Source organism: Paramormyrops kingsleyae, chromosome 25 (genome assembly GCF_048594095.1).
Source record: "Paramormyrops kingsleyae isolate MSU_618 chromosome 25, PKINGS_0.4, whole genome shotgun sequence".
Taxonomy (NCBI): Eukaryota; Metazoa; Chordata; class Actinopteri; order Osteoglossiformes; family Mormyridae; genus Paramormyrops; species Paramormyrops kingsleyae.
The window spans coordinates 23,215,427-23,237,291 of NC_132821.1; the positions used below are offsets into that span (position 1 = coordinate 23,215,427).

A 21,865-nucleotide genomic window follows, 5' to 3' on the forward strand; every position below is an offset into this window, starting at 1 on the left:
AGATAGGCATGTTTTTCTTGGCTTCCTCTTGTATCGCTGCGTAAAAAGCTCATGAGAAGTGTCGGGAGAGGCGCATGATGATTAAACGCTTAATTATTGAGCCGAAAAATACCTTGCTGCGGTTTAGGGATCATCTCCAAATTCTACTTCGCGCAGCGATACTGATTCATCTCGAATACGCGATGGGATGTCCAAATATCCCATCGGCTCAATACATCTGTTCAAATAGGTACATCAACGTTTTTATCCTGTTTCATCGCCTAGCCGACGTTTTAGTACAGAATGACCTGCAAGGTTCAGAATTTTTATACTGTTAACTGTTTATGGCTGATATTTACTGAATTTGTAGGTTCTGAAAAACAGAAAATGACATATCATACCAACTTATTGGCATTTTTCAGAACATGCACTATATACGTTCACTATGCATACATTTTGAACCATTTAGATGATTGTTATTTTATGTTCAATTTGAAAATAAACTTTTATTAGATCTATTTCAGTCGAATGTAAATTTGAAAACCGACAGATTATGCAGCATCGGTGCCAAAACGCTCCACATAAACCATATTCAATAAATACATTTTCGAGCAGGAATCTTTTAAAAATTCCATTTTCCGTGGAGACAGGAGTGATATTTTCAACGCTGACAACTTAATAGCCGGAGTCTTCATGAACGCCAATTTTTTTTCTGCTTTTATGACATTTCGGTCACTCCAGTGTGCAGTGCGGGCTTAAATATGACCGAAGTTAGAAAAATATGTTTTTAACTTTTGACCAGGCTTAGTGTAATAGTGCATCTTTTAACGTATATCCCAGCTTTAACGGCTGTAAGAGTTTATTGTTGCTATTTTGTGTTGGTTGCGAAGGGGGTCTGTTTAGTCTGAGATTGAATGTGGTAGGAGCGGGAATGAGGGCGAGGAGAGAGCGCATTGATTTGGAGTGACCGGGAACGTATGGAGGCAGCAGCTTGTGTGTTTAGTTCTAGGCCTGAAACGTGTCTTTTATTTTCTTCTAACAAACGAGAATAAAGTCTCCGTGTGAGATTTCATGCCTCAAATCAGTTCATTTGACACTCTTGAAGCCACACGCATACCCGGAACATACAGCAGCAGCAAAGGGAAAAGTGACGCAACCAAAGCCAATTTACCTGAATTAATGCGCACACGCATTTAGGGAGACAGCGGTCATTTAATAATTAATCTGTCCAGCTCAGCATTCAAGAGCATTTAAGACCTGCTCTGGGCACAGTTAGCATGCTCTCTTATTTAAATGTGTTTTTCATGAACGCATTGTGAATATTTCTGGATTATTGGACATCTGGAAAGCACATTGGAAAACATGTTCAGTTTTTGACTTTCCAAGCCTGTTAAAGAGTTTAAAACTAAGAGGAACATCATGTATAAGGTTAACAAACCTTGTGGGACACTACAACCTATGAACAATATGTTTAAAAAAATGGTAAACAATAGGTTATTACAAAGCAGGTTGTGTTTTGGTCTTCAATGGCAAAGAGATCCAGTCATGGAAGACAGAACCCTTGGCTCAGGCCACCACTGATGGGACAATTACCAAGCCGAATCAATATGACAGCCATGGTGAACTGTGTGTGTTCCAAAGATCCTTCTTGGGTTTCCCAGGAATGGGTATGATCCATTATATTGCGAGAAGAAAGATACAATCTAACAAATAAACAGCACAAAGGAATGACACAAATATGTTCTGACATGAACGGATATAGCTAAATACTTTAAGACAAAAGTAATAAGTCGTCATAAAACTCATGTGAAACATTTTGCAAGTTTCAACCCGGTGAATTAAATGCCTGGGTGCTTTTTTTTTTTTTTAAGTTTTAGCACAAATATTCCTTGTATGTATGATTTAAAGGCTTAGGTTCTTTCAGTTCCCGGGAAGAACTGGGATATGATTAGACAAACCTTTTAGTGGAAGTAACACTGGCTGATAAATGTTAAGACATTGGAGCTGCAGCACACTGACAGCACACTAGGCCGTAACTCTTGATTACGGTTTCCAGAGTCAGGTGGAATAATTCTACATTAGAAGAGAAGCAGACAACACAGAGGCCATTCAAGAAGCACATGGGGGTTTTTCTTACACACAAATGTTCTGAGGGAAGAATGAAAAACAATTGGTTCAGAGAAATAGTCAATCAGGTTGTAGAGGAGGGATGACCAAGATATCTGATTGGTAAGGTGATCGCCTCCTCCATAATCCGATTGGTAATCTCCCTGAGCCAATCATTTTTCATTCTACCCTCAGAACACTTTTGTGTGAATAAAACTCCCATGAACATTCAAGAACATGTTTTTATTTCTGCAGACTACACTGGCTGAAACTTTGGATTGTTTCTATGATCTGGTGCAGCATACTGTTTTTCACTTCCTGCTAAATACACCCATTCTGAAGCATACAATAAGGGCATCTAATACATTGTTTTATCCAGGCATTTTTCTCTGATGTGGTAATAATTACAGTTGTATTGGGTTATCTTTGTTTATTTTCCTGTCTTTCATTTGCATTTTATTTTAAACAGCAGCTCCACTTTCCGGGGGGAGTAGGTGGGACTTACAATACATACATCAAAGCCACCTTGTTGGCCTTTACGTGTTTTGTGAGTCTGAAGTTGTACTTTTGCCCCATACTATAGGTATCTCTCTCATTGACATTTCCAACATGGACGCCGGACCCCAACGTGACTTTTGTTGCTGCTTTCAGAAGCTGTTATAACAGATTACATCGCTGTGGTCCTGCGGTTTGGATTTTCCTAAAAACTGTCAAGTCTCACGCACCTCAGTGCCATTAAAAGTGCATTTTTGCTGACTTCGTCCCGAAGAGTAATACATTATTTAACACGCAGACTGTTTTATAATCATTATGGCGATTTAACGAATCAGCAATGTAAATATACACATATGCTTCCATTTTACAGATGATTATAAAATAATAAATGCAATTATGTGTTATACACGCATAGCATGAAAACGGGAAAAATTGACATTTGTGGGGCGAGAATCTAAGTAGGTGAGGCATTGGAGTTATGAATAACTGCTTTTTAAGTCAGGCTGGTAGCCAGAAATAAATCTGGGGGTGCCGTCCTGCTGCAGGTTTCCCCGACCCGGAGGAATCCCTATAATTATGCTTAGTAGGGAGTTTTAACACGTAATTTTACTACCTGGCTATATGCTTGATCAGTGGCAAGCAAATTTCGGGGGGGGGGGGGGGGGGGGGTTGGGGTTCAGATTTTCTAACTAAACTACTCCCAAAATGTGACTCAGGAGTTTATGAAGTGAGCTGCGCATGGGCAAGCTGTCAAAGGTTCCCCAGAACAAATTTGTTTCTACGACAATCATACCCAACAGATCCTCGCAACTTATGAATGGGCCAACAGTTCACAATAGTAGTTAACGTTTCATTGGACGCAAGAATCGTTTGTGTATACAGGGCTGTAAATAGTCGCCTGGTTACTTATCTCTTTGTGTTTGAATTTTGATTTAGCACTTTTATTCCTTATGCTAAAGGTGAATGGGGAATTATGCGGGCAAATAAGAATTACGACCTACCTGCTTCATCGGTTTGATTGGGCATGTTGTTATAACGTAGAGCAGATGTATTGTCTTACTGAGGAATTGCTATTGACCGCAATTTCTAAAAATTAGGGAAAGGTTCCCATTTGGAACGACACAAGCGGAAAATATGAATGGTAATGCTGTAGTGGGAAGGCTAGGCCCGGAGCAGTGGGACTGTACTGGGCCAGATGGGATTCATTTAATGGCAAGAATAATCAGTACTACCTAGTTAATTTTATGTACTGCACAAAGTTTCCATAGCCCATGGTATGTAAACCCTCAACTGGGTTTTAAGACCCCTCCCTTAATTCCACAATCAAAACGGTGCATTAATAAATGGCCTGTAACAATTAATCTTCTGCTAGAACAGCCTATGTATCTGTGATAGCCTTTTATGGAGACGGTGGCGACGAGAAGGAAGGCAGCCTTTGGAGAGGAATGTACAGGAATTTAAAGCAGTGTGACCAAAAATATGAGCAATAAGCCAGCTGCTATTAAAACCAGCAATATTGATAAGAATCAGTTATAGCGGAAAGTCACCTTTCCCCACTATCTATTCCGTTATAACTGAACAATATATGCAGTGGCAGTGGTATATGTGCAGTGAATATGTATTCAACCCCTAAACATGAATATTTTGTCAAGAATGCTATTGCTGCAATCATAGCCTTAATTCTTTTGGGGTAAGTATGTACCAGTTTTGCACATTGTTCAGGAGTGATACTTCCCCATTCTTCTTGGCAGAATTTATAGGGATCCTCTAGGTTGGTGTGACGGCGCCTCTGGACAACAGTTTTGAAACAGCTGCCACAGATTCTCAATAGGGTTAAGATCAGGGCTTTGACTGGGCCATTCCAGAACATTCCCCTTTCTGTTTTGAGACATTCCAGTGTTGCTTTGGCCTTACGCTTCGGGTAATTGTCACGTTGAAAGATGAATCTTCTCCCCAGCCAAGTTCTCCTGTAATATTGTGGCATTTTTTCCATCAATTGCTCTGATAAGATTCCCAGTCCCAGTACATGAAAAGCAGCCCCATAGCATGATGCTGCCTCCACCATATTTCACTGTAGCTATGGGTTTCTTCAGGCATGGACAGTGTTAGTTTTAGACCACACATACCTCTTTGAAGTCTGGCAAAAAAAGTTCTGTTTTGGTCTCATCTGACCATAAAACCTTCTCCCATATCTTTCTCCTGCTTTGTAGCAAATGCCATACATGCTTTTAGGTGGATCTTCTTAAAGAATGGCTTCTTGCTACCCTCCCATAGAGGCCTGTTTTATGGAGAGCTCTTGAAATTGTGGACCCACACGCCTTCACTCCAGTTTCAGCCAAAGAGCACTATGGACTTCTGGCTGTTGGATTTTTAAAAGTCTTCTCTCATCAGTCAATGTCTGGCTCCGATGCTTCATTTTGAAGGACAGCCTGTTCTAGCAAGGGTCTGGGTGCTGTGATGAACCTCCCGCTTTCTGACGATAGATACAGCAGTGCTTAATCAGATATTCAAACTTCAATATTTTTCCTGCCTTGAGCATTTCAATGACTTTGTTTCTCACATCAGCAGAATGCTCCTTTGTTTCCATTTTTGCAGCGATTGTCCAACAAAGACAATGACCCTTCCAAAGACTAAGTAGTACCTAATTATGGGCTAATAACTGTCATCTTTGTGTTGTCTGTCAAAAGAGAATTTCCCCACAAGGGATCAATAATGTATCATTATTCTATTATTCTGTTTTGCTTAGTGAACTGGCACCTGGCAGGGAACTCTATCACTAAACGAGGAGTGACTGTACTGTATATATTTAAATATATATTTATATAAACATAGAAATATATTTATATGTAACGCTATTTAACGCTACTGGATGTATACTGGAAAGGTGTCCTAGCTAACCAATGTGAATCGTGTCATGTACGGCGATTCTGTCACATGCTCACGTTTCTACGCCTATCATTGCCTCGTTGAAGGGTAAATATGAAATCTGCAATACGGACGCTTCCTGGGTTACGATGGGGTTACGTTCCGATAAACCTATCGTAAGACGAAAATATTGTATGGCGAAAATGCATTTTAATACAGTAAACCTATCCTAGTGAACATCGTAGCATAGCCTAGCCTATCTTAAACATGCTTAGAACACTTACATTAGCCTGCAGTTGGGCAAAATCATTAACAAAAAGGCTATCTTATAATAAAGTGTTGAATATCTCATGTAATTTATTGAATAATGTATTGTAAGTGAAAAACAGAATGGAGTTGGAACACCGATGGTAAAGTCGAAATATCGCAACACGGAACATCTACTGTAGCGTTCAACTCTATAGCTCAGTTCTCTTGTGTATATCTGTATTGCATGTTTATGTAATTTCTTGTGTGTTTATGTTTTGTTCAGTTCCGCATTGTGAATGGTCAGCTCTTAGGGATTCAACTGGGCATTTAACATACAATGTATGTAACATACAAGGTATTCAACGTTGAACAAGGCCGTACTTCCAGCCTCTTAAAAGGCACTGGCTTTGACAGTGACGTCCTGATTACAGACTCAGGCTGTCATTGGACGACCCTTGTCTCTGGGTAAATGCTGCACCACTACATTTGAGAAGAAGGTCGACGGATGCGATACAGCCATAAAGGTAAACCCATTTAGTCATGGTGCTTTGGTCTCGGGGCAATAAAGTCACATCCTGGAAGATGTTTAATGTCAGGAACTTTGAAGTAAACTGATATCTAACAGTCAGCAAATTGTTGCAATTAATTACTTTCTTTGAGTCCCTGTAGCTCTTAGGCTCCCGGGTTGATATGCTCGCTTGGGAATCCATTAGCGGAAAATGCAACGATTAGAAACATCCTTTTGTGGGGGAACTGTGAAGGGGTATCCCGTTTCAATAAAAGAAGGGGGAAAAAAAAAAACATTTTCTGGAAACCCCATTTGACTCACCTTTCCAAAAAAAATTTTTAAATCTGCATTTAATTAGCCCTGTGGCATTTGCCCTGCCAAGCCTACTTCTTAGGTCTGCATGAACTTCAGCGAGAAATCCCTTACGTTCTCCTGGTGTTTCAGGCCAATTTTTCAAAATCACTTGAACCTGGAACCCCCCCCCCCCCAATTTGTGCTGGACTGCAGAAACGATATTGCAGGCATTTCTCAGAATGTCCTTCTTCAAAAGCGCCCGTCACAAAGGCTCAGAACACGACCGCAGGTGACCCCGCAGCTTATTATACCACAGAACAGCGAGAACAATAATCAGCATGGGTTGTTTTTTTTATGTTTGTTTGTGTAACTCATACTCATGTAAGATAAAAAATTTCCAAAACCAATAAGGATTAAATCAAGATACATCAAAGGCGAAAATGGCCAAAGATGGGTAGTACAAATGCGAGCACCACTGACGGAATGACAGTCTTTGCGGGTCAGTGACTGACCGAGCAAACAAAGGCTCATTACGCATATTGGGCTGTTTTGATCTGCACTAAGAGACCAGGCCATTCCTGTTCTGTAATATTCAATACGTATGAAGACATTGCAGGCCGAGGCGAAAACAAAAACAGAGGAGATCCTTGTTATATAAAATACATTCTTTAATTCTTTCATCACTGTAAATACAGAACTTTCTCTTAAAGCTATAAAACACCAAGAGCTCTTCGTAAAAAAAAACAGATGTATCTGTAACAAGACCGGCATTTTATCAGGGGGTCAAGTCGATAATGATTTAACAGTAATATTGCCTCTTTAAAAGCTCGTGCAATCTCATACATGATGAGGGCAATTGCAGTATTTCCAGGTGTCACTTTGCTGTAGGTGTATGTTTGCACTTCCATCTACTCATGAACATTAGCCATTTGTATGACATTCTCCCCATTACTGCTTTCTTTCTGAATGCCTTGAATCTTGACGTTTGATTCCAAAACCCCTACATGCAATTTATTAAGACGCACCTCCCCCCAAAATGAAAAGCTGAACACAACATATTGTTGATTCTTAAATAGTGTTTATTTACAAAGTAAGAGCTTATTGGTCTTGTTAACCGATTACAGGCCTTAACTGGTGCATAAAACAACAAATTTAAATGTAATCTGTTACAGGAGACATATGGAACATATTGCATCAAAAGTGTTTCAAAAAGCAATAATGTAACATTATTCTTGAACAGATGTGGCTTCATTTAGTGAGGAAAGACCAACATCGAACTATACAGCCAATGAAAGTAAATCAAACAAAGTGATAGGAGATCTTTGAGTCTAATCAATATATTTTCTTAATTTATCAATAAGTTTACCTATCAGCAATATTTTGTTATAGAAATATATATTATTTCCAAAAATCTCATAAAAAAGAATGGGAATTATAACAGTACTACTTATATGGAGTTGAATATTTATGAGAATAATTGTTAATGAAGTCATTTTTGCGTTTAATGTTAATTATTATTTTGGGATAACATAGTTTGTTTACAGCTCTCAGTAATTTTACCAAACCCTTCTTTTGATCATTCATTGCATTTTGCTTCTTCATTGATCCCACATCGCTCTCTCTAGCTGGATTCTAGTGGACGGTATTTAGACAGCAGTTGTATTGAGATTCGTCTCCAGTGATGCAAGATACAACAACTCTGTGTGAACAGTAATGACAACCATGCAGATAGAAAAATCTACTCTGTAAAATAAAACCTCTCACTATGCACAATTATAAACATACTATTGAAAAATTGCAATAGTGGCCACTGTTAATTAAAGCCAGTTTGAGTTTGGGCGTTGTCCTCAAAGAGACTTAAATCAATATGATTTGTTTCCTATTTAAAATCCATATAGTTTATTTTCTGGGGTGTTACCTTGCTAAATGCTTCACAGTCACAGGACAGAAATGCATTTGTACTGTCAATCTAAAGCTCGATATTTCAGGAAATCATCAATTTGGGAATCCATTTTGGTTTGTTGACCATCTTGACGAATACAGGCCCAAAAAAATCCACGATATTTCTCAAGATTCTGGTGACAGTGCAAAACGAAACCCAAGGGGCCAAAGAAGACTGAAGGTGTTTGAATCTCACAAAGGGAATTTAATGGGAAATGAATTTTGGAATGTAGGGAGGTCTTGAGTAGAACTATCAGCCCTGCTCCAACTGAACACCCCGCCCCCCCCACACACACAAATGTAAAACTGTATTAATTTGGAAAGCAAGATTTCCTCCCCTGTCAGAACCCAGAAAATATATACATATGATTTGGATAAATCTCTCCCCTGTAGGTCTGGCTGCCACTTGTTGCAATGGCGAATGTATCGGCGGGGGGGGGGGGGCAGTCCCAGGCATCAGACAGAAGTCTTCCAGTTCCTCAAACCCCTCGACCATCACCCCCCCCATATCAGATCCACCCCCTGTCACCTGAATTCCCATCACAGATTCTCCCTTCAGAGATATCTTTTATCTATGATATTCCTCCATGACGTAAGCAGAGTGGGGTGAGGTGCCACACCCCAGTAACCACCCCCCACCCCCCCCGACACTTCCCACCGCCCCCACCAACCCCCTCCTGCCCTGCGCCTCAAACCCTCTGGCACACATGGAGGCGGGACTTGGTGCCTGAGGTGGCGTCTGTCCACACCTTGCAAGCGAGGCCCTTGGCGCAGTCGCAGCGCTGGAAGAGCTCGAGGCCGTGGGAGCCCTTCCTGCGCTGGCGTGTGCACACCTCGCCCTGCCGCAGCACCGGCTTGCACATCTTAGTCCAGAAGTGGCGGGCGCAGCAGTTACCCTCCATGCAGTCCGAGGAGCGCAGGCAGGGGTCGCCCTCGTGACCTAATGACGAGGGGAGGGGCAAAAATTAACACTGTATCCTTCCGCCCAATGAAATGTCTGAAAACAAATCGTGTGTACAAAGCTTGGTGATCACCCTTAACTGGATGCTAACGGAAACCCGGAGATCAGTGTTAACTGGGTGCTAAAGAAAGCCCATTGATCACTGTTAACTAAATGCTAATAGAAGCCTGGTGATCACCATTAACTGGATGCTAACGGAAGCCCATTGATCACTGTTAAATAAATGCTAAGAGAAGCCCGGAGATTTCCATTAACTGGATGCTAACGGAAGCCTGGTGATCACCATTAACTGGATGCTAACAGAAGCCTAGTGATCACCATTAACTGGATGCTAACAGAAGCCTAGTGATCACCATTAACTGGATGCTAACAGAAGCCCATTGATCACTGTTAAATAAACGCTAAGAGAAGCCCGGAGATTTCCATTAACTGGATGCTAACGGAAGCCTGGTGATCACCATTAACTGGATGCTAACGGAAGCCTACTGATCACTGTTAGGTAGATGTTAATGGAAGCCCATTGATCACTGTTAACTAAATGCTAATAGAAGCCTGGTGATCACCATTAACTGGATGCTAACGGAAGCCCATTGATCACTGTTAACTAAATGCTAAGAGAAGCCCGGAGATTTCCATTAACTGGATGCTAACTGAAGCCCATTGATCACCATTAACTGGATGCTAACGGAAGCCCATTGATCACCATTAACTGGATGCTAACAGAAGCCTGATGGTAGCTAGTTCACCTTTGACAACTGCAGGCTTTATCTGGTTCTTTTTCCAGCCGTGCTCCTTAGACGCAAGCTTTTTGTGCTCCTTCAGCTTCGGGGCACGTGGTGACACAAGTCGGTCTGAGACGGGAACACAAATATCTGCAGGGAGAAAGCAGATTTCCTGCTGAAAGGGGGACGTAACAGCAGACTCATCACTGAGGGGATCTCTGTGGACTTAGACTGCAGGAGGAGACTGTTATATGCATTAACCATACAGCTGACCCTTCCACATTGTACGGGTTAGGGGTGCAGGCCCCCCGCCACCTGGAAAACCATGTAAAAATTTTCAGTCTCCATGGTGAGTGAAGCATTTCTAATTTTAGAACAGTTTAAAGCACTTAAACAGCACAAAAAGATATGAGAAACACGGGATACAAAAATCATAGTGCAATTCTATTCTGTTCTATTCTATATCATGTGAGAGGCTGTCATAAACAAGCTTGGAGTGCTTCAAACCAGAACTGCACATATTTCTGATCATTTAAGAGTTACCAAACTTTATGTGCGTTGTGTGTGACTTTCACGAAACTCCCGAAAACTCCCCAAAACTCCCATTCAGTTTCTTATGCTGACCCCATGATATATTAGAAGGAGGGTCGACTGTCGCGCTCTCTTCACAACACCCTCTGTGTCACATCCACACTGTGACTTTAAGAATCCGCTGAGATAAGGCAGCATTTATGTAAACTGGACTCAGAGCTTTTCACCCAAGACAGGATGGGCAGACTTACTGTTGCTGCAGTAGTTGCCAGGGCAACACATGGCGTCTCGATTGCAAGGCTTCTTCCGTCTCCTGCATTTGAGACAGTGGGGGGCGCTGTGTTGCGGGCAGTGACAGTAGGTCCCCTCGCTGCACTCCGTATCACTTATGCAGGGATACATCTGTAAAAGGAGAAACCCACGTTATCATGAGGAACAGTGAAACACATGCTGCAAAAAAATCCATGGGCATCATCCATTTTTCTGCATTTTAATTCCATAACTGAATTATTTGTTTTGTATAATTAAACAGCATTGCAAAAACTAGTTTACGCTTATTGAGTAATTACAACTAAAAAAAATCACAGGACCAGTATTTTATAATCGACAGTCAAACCATTCCAGTCTCTGATGAAGGGTGTAGGTTTGCTTTCAACATTGGTAGGGCCTTCGACCCCCCCGCCCCTTAGACATACACAAGGTGCTCCCCCAATATTATGAGAGATTTGTCCATACTACCCAAACCCAAATTCACATCCTTGTCTCTGAATTAATTAAGCAATTTAGCTATTAGGGTTGATTTTGTAATTTGCTCTTTACTTGCATGGAAATAATGTCTCAGGTGTAGAAAAAGGATGGATGGATGGATGGAGTTACATTTTTTTTTGTTGCCAAGTATTTTTCATTTTCGTTTAATATTCATTTTCGTTTAATATTTTCAACAATTTATGTGTGTGGGTAGGATAAAATGTTTCTTTTTTCAGACCATATTTCCATCGGATATCCGACTGATGCATCAAAATATACAACAGCCAGTGTGATAACGACTCAGTTATCACAGTTCTCGGGACACGTTCGGTAGTCGTCGACGTGAACAGGGCACAGTAAACAGTGCCAGTAAACAGCGCACATTTTCCACAACAAGTGCACAGAAGACATGTTCCAGGATCCGCGCGGTGTTCACATTGAATATGGTCTGCCGTTATGTTTCGTTTATTTACATGTGGCATCCATTTGACTGCGGTTTTGAACGCTGCGGAATAAAAAGAAAATATAAAGCCGATAAATAAAACAAAAAATGCGGCCAAATCGTGACATTATAGTGAATCCTTTGCAGCGTGAGGCGCACTATAAGGACACCATCACTAGGAGCCGATCACATCATTTTATTGTGTCTCTGTTGTTGTTTCAGGTTTTTAAAAGAACATTCTTATTAAATATGTACAGTTAGTGACAGTACAACTGTACTACCCGTTTATCTGACAGGTTGATGAGCAGGTACTGAATTTACTCAGTTTTCCAATGGTATCGATTAGTATGCAGTTTGATCACCCAGTTAAAAAGAATATATGCGCAAAACAAGTGTACATTTCATCCAACAGGCCATATTCTAATTTAAAGAGGAATTCAAGGGAAAGTGACTTCAGACAAAAGCAATTCGTGTGCTACACCCCTCAAGATAAAGACCTTGCACTTAATGTCCCCGTCTGACACCGGCCACCTCGGTTCCGGTTGGTTTTGGAGGCACGTGGAGCGCGGGAACCGGGTGTGTTAAACCCCGCTCCGTGTCATGTATACCCGATTATGATCTGGGGGTTTAAAGACAGCACTAGCGCATCATGACACTGACATTAAAGGCTTTTCCTAAATCCTCAGTTTCTGCGTGAACGCTTGCAGCTGCCAGCGAGATAAGAAACAGCCAGTTACGAAACGCCGCGTCTGTTAAACACCAGTTTTAATCTGCTTTGCCAGAAAACAACACTAAAAAAATTCTCCTTATGGGAAAACTAAATTTGCTGGATTTGGTTTTAGATTCTTACTACAGTAAACATGACTAACGGCGCATTAAATTATAACATTGTGCTTTAATTTCCCTTAATTTCCATGCATGTTCCTCTGTTGAACTATCCAACATAACATCTCCCTTCCATGTGGCAAACATTCGGGGCCAATATTCTCATTCAAGAGACCACACTAAAGAATTTAAAGGAAAGTTTTTTTTTTCCTGTTGCGACTAGTCCCTAAATCAGGGGTCTCAAACTCCAGTCCTGGCGGGTTGGAGTCCTGTTTAGCTTAGTTCTATCCCCCTCCCACCACAAATGATTTAGCTTATGAGCTCTGTGGTAATTAGCACAAGGAGTTGGATCAGGTGTGTTAAATGAGGGTAAACCAAAAACTCAGGGCTCTGGCCCCCCAGGACTGGAGTCTGAGACCCCTGCCCTAAATGATCTGATATAAGTGTTTGATCGAAGCAGTATGAAGGGACTATCCTTGCCGTCGTCGTTTAACGCAATCCGAGGTAATTCTAACGAGAGACTTGAGTGATGTGTTCCTAAAACGACATCACCAGCCTGGCGTGCAGCAGATTGCTTGCTGCTACAGGTCCTTAGAAACCTCAAACGTAGGATAACCAAGTTGGTTCAGGTTTGTCTGGATTCACACGGCATATAATTGTGTTCTGAAATCCATCAATCAAACGCAGATTAAATGATATTTACTGTAACAGAAATTAAACCTACGCAACGGTACATTCTGTTCTTTTGACGTTTCTGTGGGAAAATAGTACTGTGTATTGCATTTCTATGTATACGTAGCACCATTTTTCACATTTGTTCTTTGCAGCTACGTATAGCGACGTCTCTTAAAATTAACCTCAACAGACGGTATAGCCGGTTGTACTTCTGACCCAGAGTTGGTGACACGGCGGTTAAGGTCACAGTCCTTTGCAGAGGGGTCCTCTACCGAAGTGCGTTACCTACTCTCAAGCGCACGGAGCGCAGCACCGCGCCAAACTGGCCTCTTTGATAAAAGCATCTTCTACGCAGCTGTGCGGTAAATAAACGGCACAAACAATTAGACGGGACCCGACAGAATCACCAGCACTGCACTTCCAGCGATTTACTGAAGAAACAGCAGTTTGTAATGTCACCACAATAAGCTTGTACTAAAAAAAATACTAAATGCGCAACACATGTTCAAAAAAATACCTCCGCAGGAATCTGTTCGCCTCAACCAACAACAAAATATGTTATTCAATATCCATGTTCTTGGGGGGGGGGGGATATAAATGGAGTTAGCTTGCAGGTCTTTACATCTCGTCTCGTCTGTTTGAAAGGCTGTAAAAAGCCACCTAGTGACACGGCGGAGAGTAAGACAAAGGCTTCCAAACCGTTGATCTGTGGCTTAAACGGATATATTAAGGTTTCCATGGCAATGTGGGTCCTTGAAGCTACAGGACAGAAACGGATGCTCACATTCAACAACAAACAAGATATCCATCCATCTTCCGACCGCTTATCCAGTAATGGGACAGGCTGGGGGCTGAGGTGGGATTGGAACCTATGTTTCGCAACATAGGGCATGAGGTGGGGGCAAATCCTGGATGGGGAATCAGTACATCAATAATATATGTCCCAAAATCCTGCACTTCAGATCATGTTTATGATAATGGTTGAGTTATCTACAACGTATGACGATGCAGAAAAATAATAAAAGTATACAATATATTTAAAAAATCTATTTATAACAAGAATACAAAATTATTTAAAAATGCAAGTAAATAAACACTGCTTAGTCTTGTACCTGGACATTCATTGCAGGCTCAGCCTAGCTGCACTTACACCTAGTTGACTCCTTGAAATTGGTATGTTTGTAATGAGCCATTTTCCTCACGTGTACGTTGCTTTGGACAAAAGCTTCGGAAGTATATATAAAATGTAAATAGCGAGATTACAAGCGAGCTTCTTGTTAAGGTATCTTCGCAGGTCTTGACTTACACGCAAAATTTACTGAAGGCGAAGTCAACATAACGAAAACACAATACCCTGAGGATATGGCTTTTTGAATTCTTCGGCGGCTACTAGAACGGTAGTTTGTGAGCATATAACATTTCATTATCTCACAAAGACGCAGACAAAGGGAAAGAAAAGCCCACAGCTCCCCCAGAATGCGATGCGATGACTATCAGCGGATCCTAAACTGCAGCCCGGGCTTGATTTCATCGCGGGGCTCGAGTCCCGCCAGCGTTACAGGCTCATCTTTGTAACCCGATGACACACAAGCACGCCACAGACGATAATCGCCGCTTATCTCGCTTTGTTTTTAAACGCCAGATTCGTGGCTTCTGAGGACGGCGGCCTTGTGTTTGGATGCGTTTCATTGAGCCTAGCAATCCTAAGCAGGTTTTTTTTCTCCTCCTCTATGCCGCCTTCCAATCCTGCGTCCCTTATTTTCCCAAGGAAATATTCTCCGCCGTAAAGCCGCACTTTTCCCCTCGGGGACGTTGGCTCCGTGTCTCATGCTGGCTAGACGATAAAGCGCAGAGACAGAGAGGCATGTGGGAAAGCCTTCTTCTGTCTGGTGCTGGTCCCGCTTTACACATCGCTCATGTGAAGCTGAAGGCGAATTTGCGGCTGGGAGGCAATTTCAAGGATGTACTTGTTTGTTTTGAACCAGCCGGAGTCAAGTTCACATCTTAAGGCCTTTATTAAGACGGGAAATGTGCTTGGTAAACAGTGCTTAGATGTTTTCTCTTGTAGTTCACGCTGACAGGTAGGTGAGAGCTGATATGGCCTACAAAGATCTTGAGAAACACTTAAGAAAGGCAAAATTTCAAAAAGAAATAAAAAACAATTTGTATTCACAATTGCAAATTTTACAAGAGAAGGAATGCTGGTAAAATATTTGAAAGCCTGATAATTGTAAAATAATCAGCAGGATGAATAAGATCATTTTGGAAATTCCAGAACATGCAAAATAAATCCGGGCCCTTCCGGAATACATGTAATGAAGGAAGCTGTCACAGAACTGGAACAAACATCACTTAGAGAAGCTTCAACACACATCCATGCATCTTTCATGATCACTTCTGCAGTAAAAGGTCACAGAAAACCTAGAGGTTCTCCCAGTAAACACGGGGCAGGGGGCAGGAGACTTTCTGGATGGAAAGTTCCTTAATCAGATCTGGACAGACCATTGTCCCTTGAAGGCCACCATAGTGCCATGGAGGTCCCCATTGCCCCATGATGCCAGGGCTCTTCCTGTTATTTTAAGAAGAAGTTGGTCCTCACTCTTCACACTAGCATCTGGGACTCCTGGAGCTAAGTAAAGTCAAACAGGCCTGTTTTTAATATGCCGGAAGTCTCATTCTTGATGGGTTCAGTTAAATGAAATTAATTCTGGCAATGCACAGCCGGCGCAACGCACACGCCATGAATTACATGCAGTACACTACCCACAATGCCCTGGGGCATGGGCATTCCTCTGCAGTCATTCAGAACTGTGAGCCGTTCTCTCCGTGCTCCAAGGTACTTTGGTCACAAAGACTCCCTTTAAGAAAGACTTGGACAATGTTTAGGTCAAAGTCTGGAGGAAACAGCCATGAGAAGAATTGCAGACACGGTTAGAGATCACGTGCGACAGCCTCACACCATGAGCGACCACGTCGCTCTCAGCTGCTCATATAGCATAGGAAGAGGGGAGCCGTGTGAAGAACGGAAAACAAAAGGTCCTCAGACTGCTACAGTTTTCCTTCCCACCCAACGCGGAGCCACATCCCCCAACATCAGAGTTGCTGGCCACCGCCCAACGTTTATTAGGCGGCAGGAATAGTCAAATAAATAAATAAATGCATAACGCAAGTGCTTCCTCTGCTAACCTTGCCTTCCACGGGCGATGGGGCTTTTCAGCCTCCCTAATTTGCCAGAATTGAGCAGGGGGCAGCTTGAGAAGCTTATGGAGTATGCTAAACTCACATCCCTTGGCGCTGGAGAGCGACAGACTTGGGGGACACGCATTTCATCAGCCGTCTGATGAGTTGTAAAAGACGCAAAGCATTGTGGGTGGGGGTCAGTGGATGCCCCGTGAGGGAAAACGCTGGAACGAAAGTAAGAGTGCCTCAGTTGGATAAAGGAAAATAGCCAACCGGGCCTTGATGGTGTGGGCGGTGGTACTAAGCCCTGCTACTTTATGGACCCAGAAGGATTTCTTCTGAGACGTGTAGGGCTATTAATCATCAACGTTAACAAACCTCAACGCTATGACAGCCACCCAATAAATCATAATAATCCCCTCAGCAGTCACACAGTCGTTGCCAAATTGGGGCTTAAGACACTTAAAACAAATTCGTGTCCCCTTGTTCTCAAAGCTAAGCTTATCTTCTAGCTATATATTTGACAGAATAATAAATTACAGGATTAACGAATGGGTGCATGTGTTCGTTTAGCATATGTATCCAGTGTGAAATTGTATCTAATGAGTCGACAGAATGTTAACAAACAGACAGTGAGGATAGCTCATCAGCTTAATGGTGTCTGTCAAAAGGATCGTGGGGTTCTACCAACTGAAGGTAGAGCAAATGGGATGGAGCTCCTCAATCTGGTGCTGGAGATGAAGACCGAAGGGTCCCGTTTGATAAACAATGGCCGAGCGCTAATAAGGAACAGGGAACGATCGTTTGGAGGATCAAAGTGAGGTTTGCGCAGTGGATTAAGTGACCTGTCTGGAGAGGCAGGGAAACAGGTACTTTAAGGGTCATGCTTTTTGCAAGCAGACAAGTCCATTCCTTTCAAATCATATTATAGCGGGGCCAAGTACTGGATCCTCACAGCGAGGGGGAAGACGAGCGATTCTGACCCAATACAGGGAGAACCACCTTAAACGTCACAGAGAGCGAAGACGCTGGTTTGGCGGTATGGCAGCGTGGAGGACATCAGACGTGGCTCTGCAGCCTGGGCTCCCAAACCCCTTTGATTTGTTCGCGTGGCATGACGCACGCCTTCGTTTGAACACGGTCCTGGCGGGGCGGCGTCCTGCTGGAGAGGCTCCAGCTCAAATACGCCGCAACACCCCCTCGTAAAGGGACCCTCTGCGTCGATCCCTCTGAGAAGCAGAAACAACAAAGGTACAAAGGAAAGGCGGCTGATCTCCTGTGTAACAGCCCCGCAATAAACTTGTCAGATTTTTTATAGTTTGTGCTATAAAGTTTAGGTATAAAACAGATTTATGTGAAGCTAATTCTATTGAAATGTATGGTTCTATTAAAAATACTGACAAACTACATTGTTTTCTTTCTTGATGCATCCAATCATTCTGCTTACCTAACTAACTTTTTCAAACTCCACTGACATCTGCCCAAGAAAAAGTCTTCAATTCTAACCTTGCGTAACTGCCCAGCACACTAGCTGTCAGATGCTGTTCAGTCTGCAAAACGAGCAATATCTATTGACCAGTTAAAAACTCCAGTACAACCAGTGCAGCCCAGTACTGAAACTGACAGTCTTTTATATCTCTCCGAATTATTTCACCAATTCGCTCCTGATAAACTTATTTTCAACATTTTCACTTCCACAGCTATAGAATGAAATTCTGATGTTCCACGCGGATCACATTGCAAATTATCCGTGTACCTCTTAACACGTAAGACATTTGAAATTCAAGAAGTTCTTTGACATTTAACACTTTCAGAGTTATAGCACGGTAAAAACTTTACCGTGATGAGCAGGTAAGTGAAACAAGGGCAAAAATCCCATCCCATTATTGTCAGGAGATGTGCAGTTAAACTACTTTTGCGAGAAAGTCATCCCCGGGATCGCACTGCCGTTTACAGCTGCTGTTCCTTACAGTTAATAACGTTTCACTTTTAACAGTCAGCCAGCACACATGGATGAGTGTTTGTCACAGTGGAGAAATTTCCGGAGAATTAATGACGGAGAATTAAAGACGAACGTGTGGGGAGGAATTTGAATGAGAGATGACTCATATCTCTTTATACAGAGCCCTTCATAAAGAGCGCCAGGACATGAACAGAAACAGACAGGAATCGCAGGGTTAATATTGTACAGCAATAAAGGCCATAGACGAAAGAACAGCCTAAAGGAGTCATATAGGCAAAAAACGCTGTGAGTCTAAGCCAACTGGCTGTTTATATTAACTGATTTTTGGAGGCATTACATAATATAGGTTAGTTTGATGCACGTGTATTTGCACAGGACTTATAAGGCCACATTACACGCAAAAACCTCCCGGCAGTGACCTGAATTACAAAGATCTAGAAACACACAATTATCTTACTTCCTGCATAATCAAAACATCCGATACGGAGATGTGAAAATTGAAGGGTTTTTTTCCACTTGGAGCGCACAGGCATGAATTTATATTAGCTATTCACAGCTGGCAAACTTCCGGTGGGTTGCCGAAGGTTTTCTTCAAAGTTTTTGGCATCTACTGCAGGAGGTGTAAGTTACACGAGTAGATGTCGCAGAGAATGAGAATTGCAAACGATTAAATCATTAATAACAATAATCACAATGTGCTTCATCAGCACAACTCGCTCCTTCTTGATTAAACGGTACTCCAGAAGATAAATTAATATCATACTGTCAGATACACTGGGAAGGATACTTGCACTGTAGTCTCCCTGCAGAAAATAGGCCTGTTGGCGTTTTAGGTAATTTTGGGTAATTGGTGACTGATTTCATTTGGCTGCTTGTTCTCTTTTCGAACCTCAGATTAGTAACAAGGTCGATATTCATTCTCTGTCATCCGCCCATTAAAAGAGTCAGTTGCACTCCCAAAATAGACTACACAGACCGTTACTTCGGAGTCCGCAATCCACCAAACCATACCTCTGAAGTAATATCAGGTAATACATATATTGCCCAGATTCTGTCGTTTTTTTGTCTGTTCGATAGTTAGTCGACAATAGCAGTCATTTCTACCTTTCAGTCTTAACGCAGTTGAATTTAATAACTCCAGGGTGCGTCTGGACTCGCTTAAAGACACCCAGACAGGTATTCACCGTGTTTACTCTCTGAACTTTCTGCACATGTTAATGAGATGCTGTTCAGGCGCACACGACCAAAATTGCGGCGTCAAGGTCTGAATTTAACGAGGGGGTCCTTCCCCATAATTTCGCCATAATTAATACCACGTGAGGGGGACTTTTTATGACAGTAGGCTAATATGCGGTCCTATTCTGTATGTTTCGGAAACACTTTTTGAAACCGCACGGTTTCGAATTGTAGAAGGCTAGTGTTACATTCACTGTAAATCTGTCACTACGAGCCTAGTGCCGAAATCTGTGAACCCCGGCCAAAAGTTTTCATCTGGCCACACAACTTTAATGTTTCAAGGAAGCCCATGAATAAAACAGGTCCCACTGGGATCTACAAGTCTAAATGCCATCATTATTTGTTAAGAGACACGCATCCAAGAGGTATAAAGTAAAATCGGGTTTTTAAAGTACCGCGGTTAAAATTTCAGTCCCTATAATTCGCATTGCAAAACTGTCAGTTTCAAACAATAAAAAGGGAGTAGATTTCACTGAAAGAAAAGATAAAGTAATATTGTACTCGGGGAGAAATGTAGATTAAAACATAATATAAACGTTGGTTTTGGAAGAAGATTGCCCAAGGGCAGGTTTTTGTTATCTTTAATCGTTAATCCACCATTTTAATCCTAAATAAGATGAAGTTCTAACACATAGTATTGCACAAAGTGTTAATATTTTAGTATTCCTAAATATATTGATGATTAATATATTTCACTCACAGTCGGATTGTCAGTAACGACGTATTAATAAGTACGATTGCAAACAGTACTCGTATTGATCTCTGGATGTACCGTGTTCTGTTTCAGGCTAGTCCGCTACCGCCGGTCCTGTTCAGACCTGCAAAGTGATATCAGCCAGTAAGCCGTTAGGTAGGTAGAATTCGCTTTACCTGAGACGATTTCTGTCCTTTCTTAATAACTCCGGATCCGGAACAATTTATGGGAGTCGTCGGGGCTTCTCCTGACAAAGGCGACCGGATGGAGTTCACCTTGGATCCGGCGTGTGATTTCTGTGAACTTGCGATTCTCACGGCGGCGAGCATCAAGAGGAGAGCAGAGCAGCATCTACCCCGGCTCAGTACCAGCATCATTGGCAAAAAAGGACTCGGGGATTCCTTTTAATTCTAAAACAAAATCTGAAAACTGGAACAAAAAACTAAAATCCGCAATCAGAGGAAAACCACGTTAATCATAACTACCATCACCAACAATTATTTTGTCAATCAAACAAAATAGGGAATAAATAGGCCTATACAACAAATTTACTATTAAGAAAAAAAAATAAACGAGGAAAAAATGTATCAGGGGTAAATATCACTGTCCTGTAAATCGTCGATCACAAGTCAGGGCGAGAATATAAGTTGGTTTTTATTATCTTCCCAAAATGTCAAGGTAAAAATTCGCGCCGAGTGCTTCGTTGCCTGTCTTTGGCGGTCTGTTGGCATTTTTTTGAGGCAACCTAGTATTTATGACCTCAGATACTTTCTTTTTTTATAGGATCCTAATGGGCTTGTTTCCTCCGCCCCTCATTCAGACCTGACAAAGAGGGAAAGCGATCTCTGTGCTGCCCTCGCGCTGGTGCTGCGCATTGTGCGTCTGTGCGCCGCTTCCAGACACCGACACCCGAAACCCCCGCGAGGGGGAAAAAAACCTATAAAATTATACTCAGGCCATATATTTAACTATTCATTTAACTTGAATGAAAACCACGGAAATGAAGGGCAAAGTTAACCCACTTGTTTTTAAGACTTATTGAAAGTCTCGGCCACTGATCTCTTTATCTCCTCAAAATCTTAAATCACCGTGTTAACAGTAAACCATAGCAATATTCAAGTATTTATATATTATTTTGCTATAGTTGCAAATATACCATTTTCTATGTAGACATGTCCCACATATGAGTTAACAGGTCTCACTTAATGTTTAATGTCGACTATTTCATATATATATATATATATATATATATATATATATATATATATATATATATATATATATATATAGAATTGCTTTATACTTGGAGAAATGACACCATGTTAAAATTGCTTTAATCGAATACTTCCTACCTCCTCCTACTGCGTGCAGTGACCTGCCCCGCAAATGAATTGTGTATTCATACACCGAGGAAAATGTAAATATTTGATAAGTTTTATTTTGCCAACGAGA

The 21,865-nt window shown here is 41.8% G+C and overlaps 1 protein-coding gene across 1 annotated transcript; it reads right to left on the minus strand.

The window, feature by feature from the left end:
* Nucleotides 1–9,122: 9,122 nt before the first annotated feature.
* On the minus strand, nucleotides 9,123–21,240 carry dkk2 (dickkopf WNT signaling pathway inhibitor 2). The gene is made up of 4 exons (XM_023799191.1): nucleotides 20,590–21,240; nucleotides 10,903–11,053; nucleotides 10,145–10,270; nucleotides 9,123–9,377 (listed from the first exon to the last, which is right to left on the minus strand). The coding sequence occupies exons 1-4, from the start codon at nucleotides 20,788–20,790 to the stop codon at nucleotides 9,127–9,129; spliced, it is 729 nt and encodes a 242-aa protein (XP_023654959.1). The 5' UTR covers nucleotides 20,791–21,240; the 3' UTR covers nucleotides 9,123–9,126.
* Nucleotides 21,241–21,865: the final 625 nt, after the last annotated feature.

Coding starts and splice junctions, on each gene's coding strand:
- dkk2 (XM_023799191.1), bottom strand. CDS start 20,790: ATGATGCTGGTACTGAGCCGGGGTAGATGCTGCTCTGCTCTCCTCTTG. Junction 11,054..20,589: donor AAGGACAGAAATCGTCTCAG/GTAAAGCGAATT, acceptor CTCCTTTTACAG/ATGTATCCCTGCATAAGTGA. Junction 10,271..10,902: donor TGGCAACTACTGCAGCAACA/GTAAGTCTGCCC, acceptor TTCTCCCTGCAG/ATATTTGTGTTCCCGTCTCA.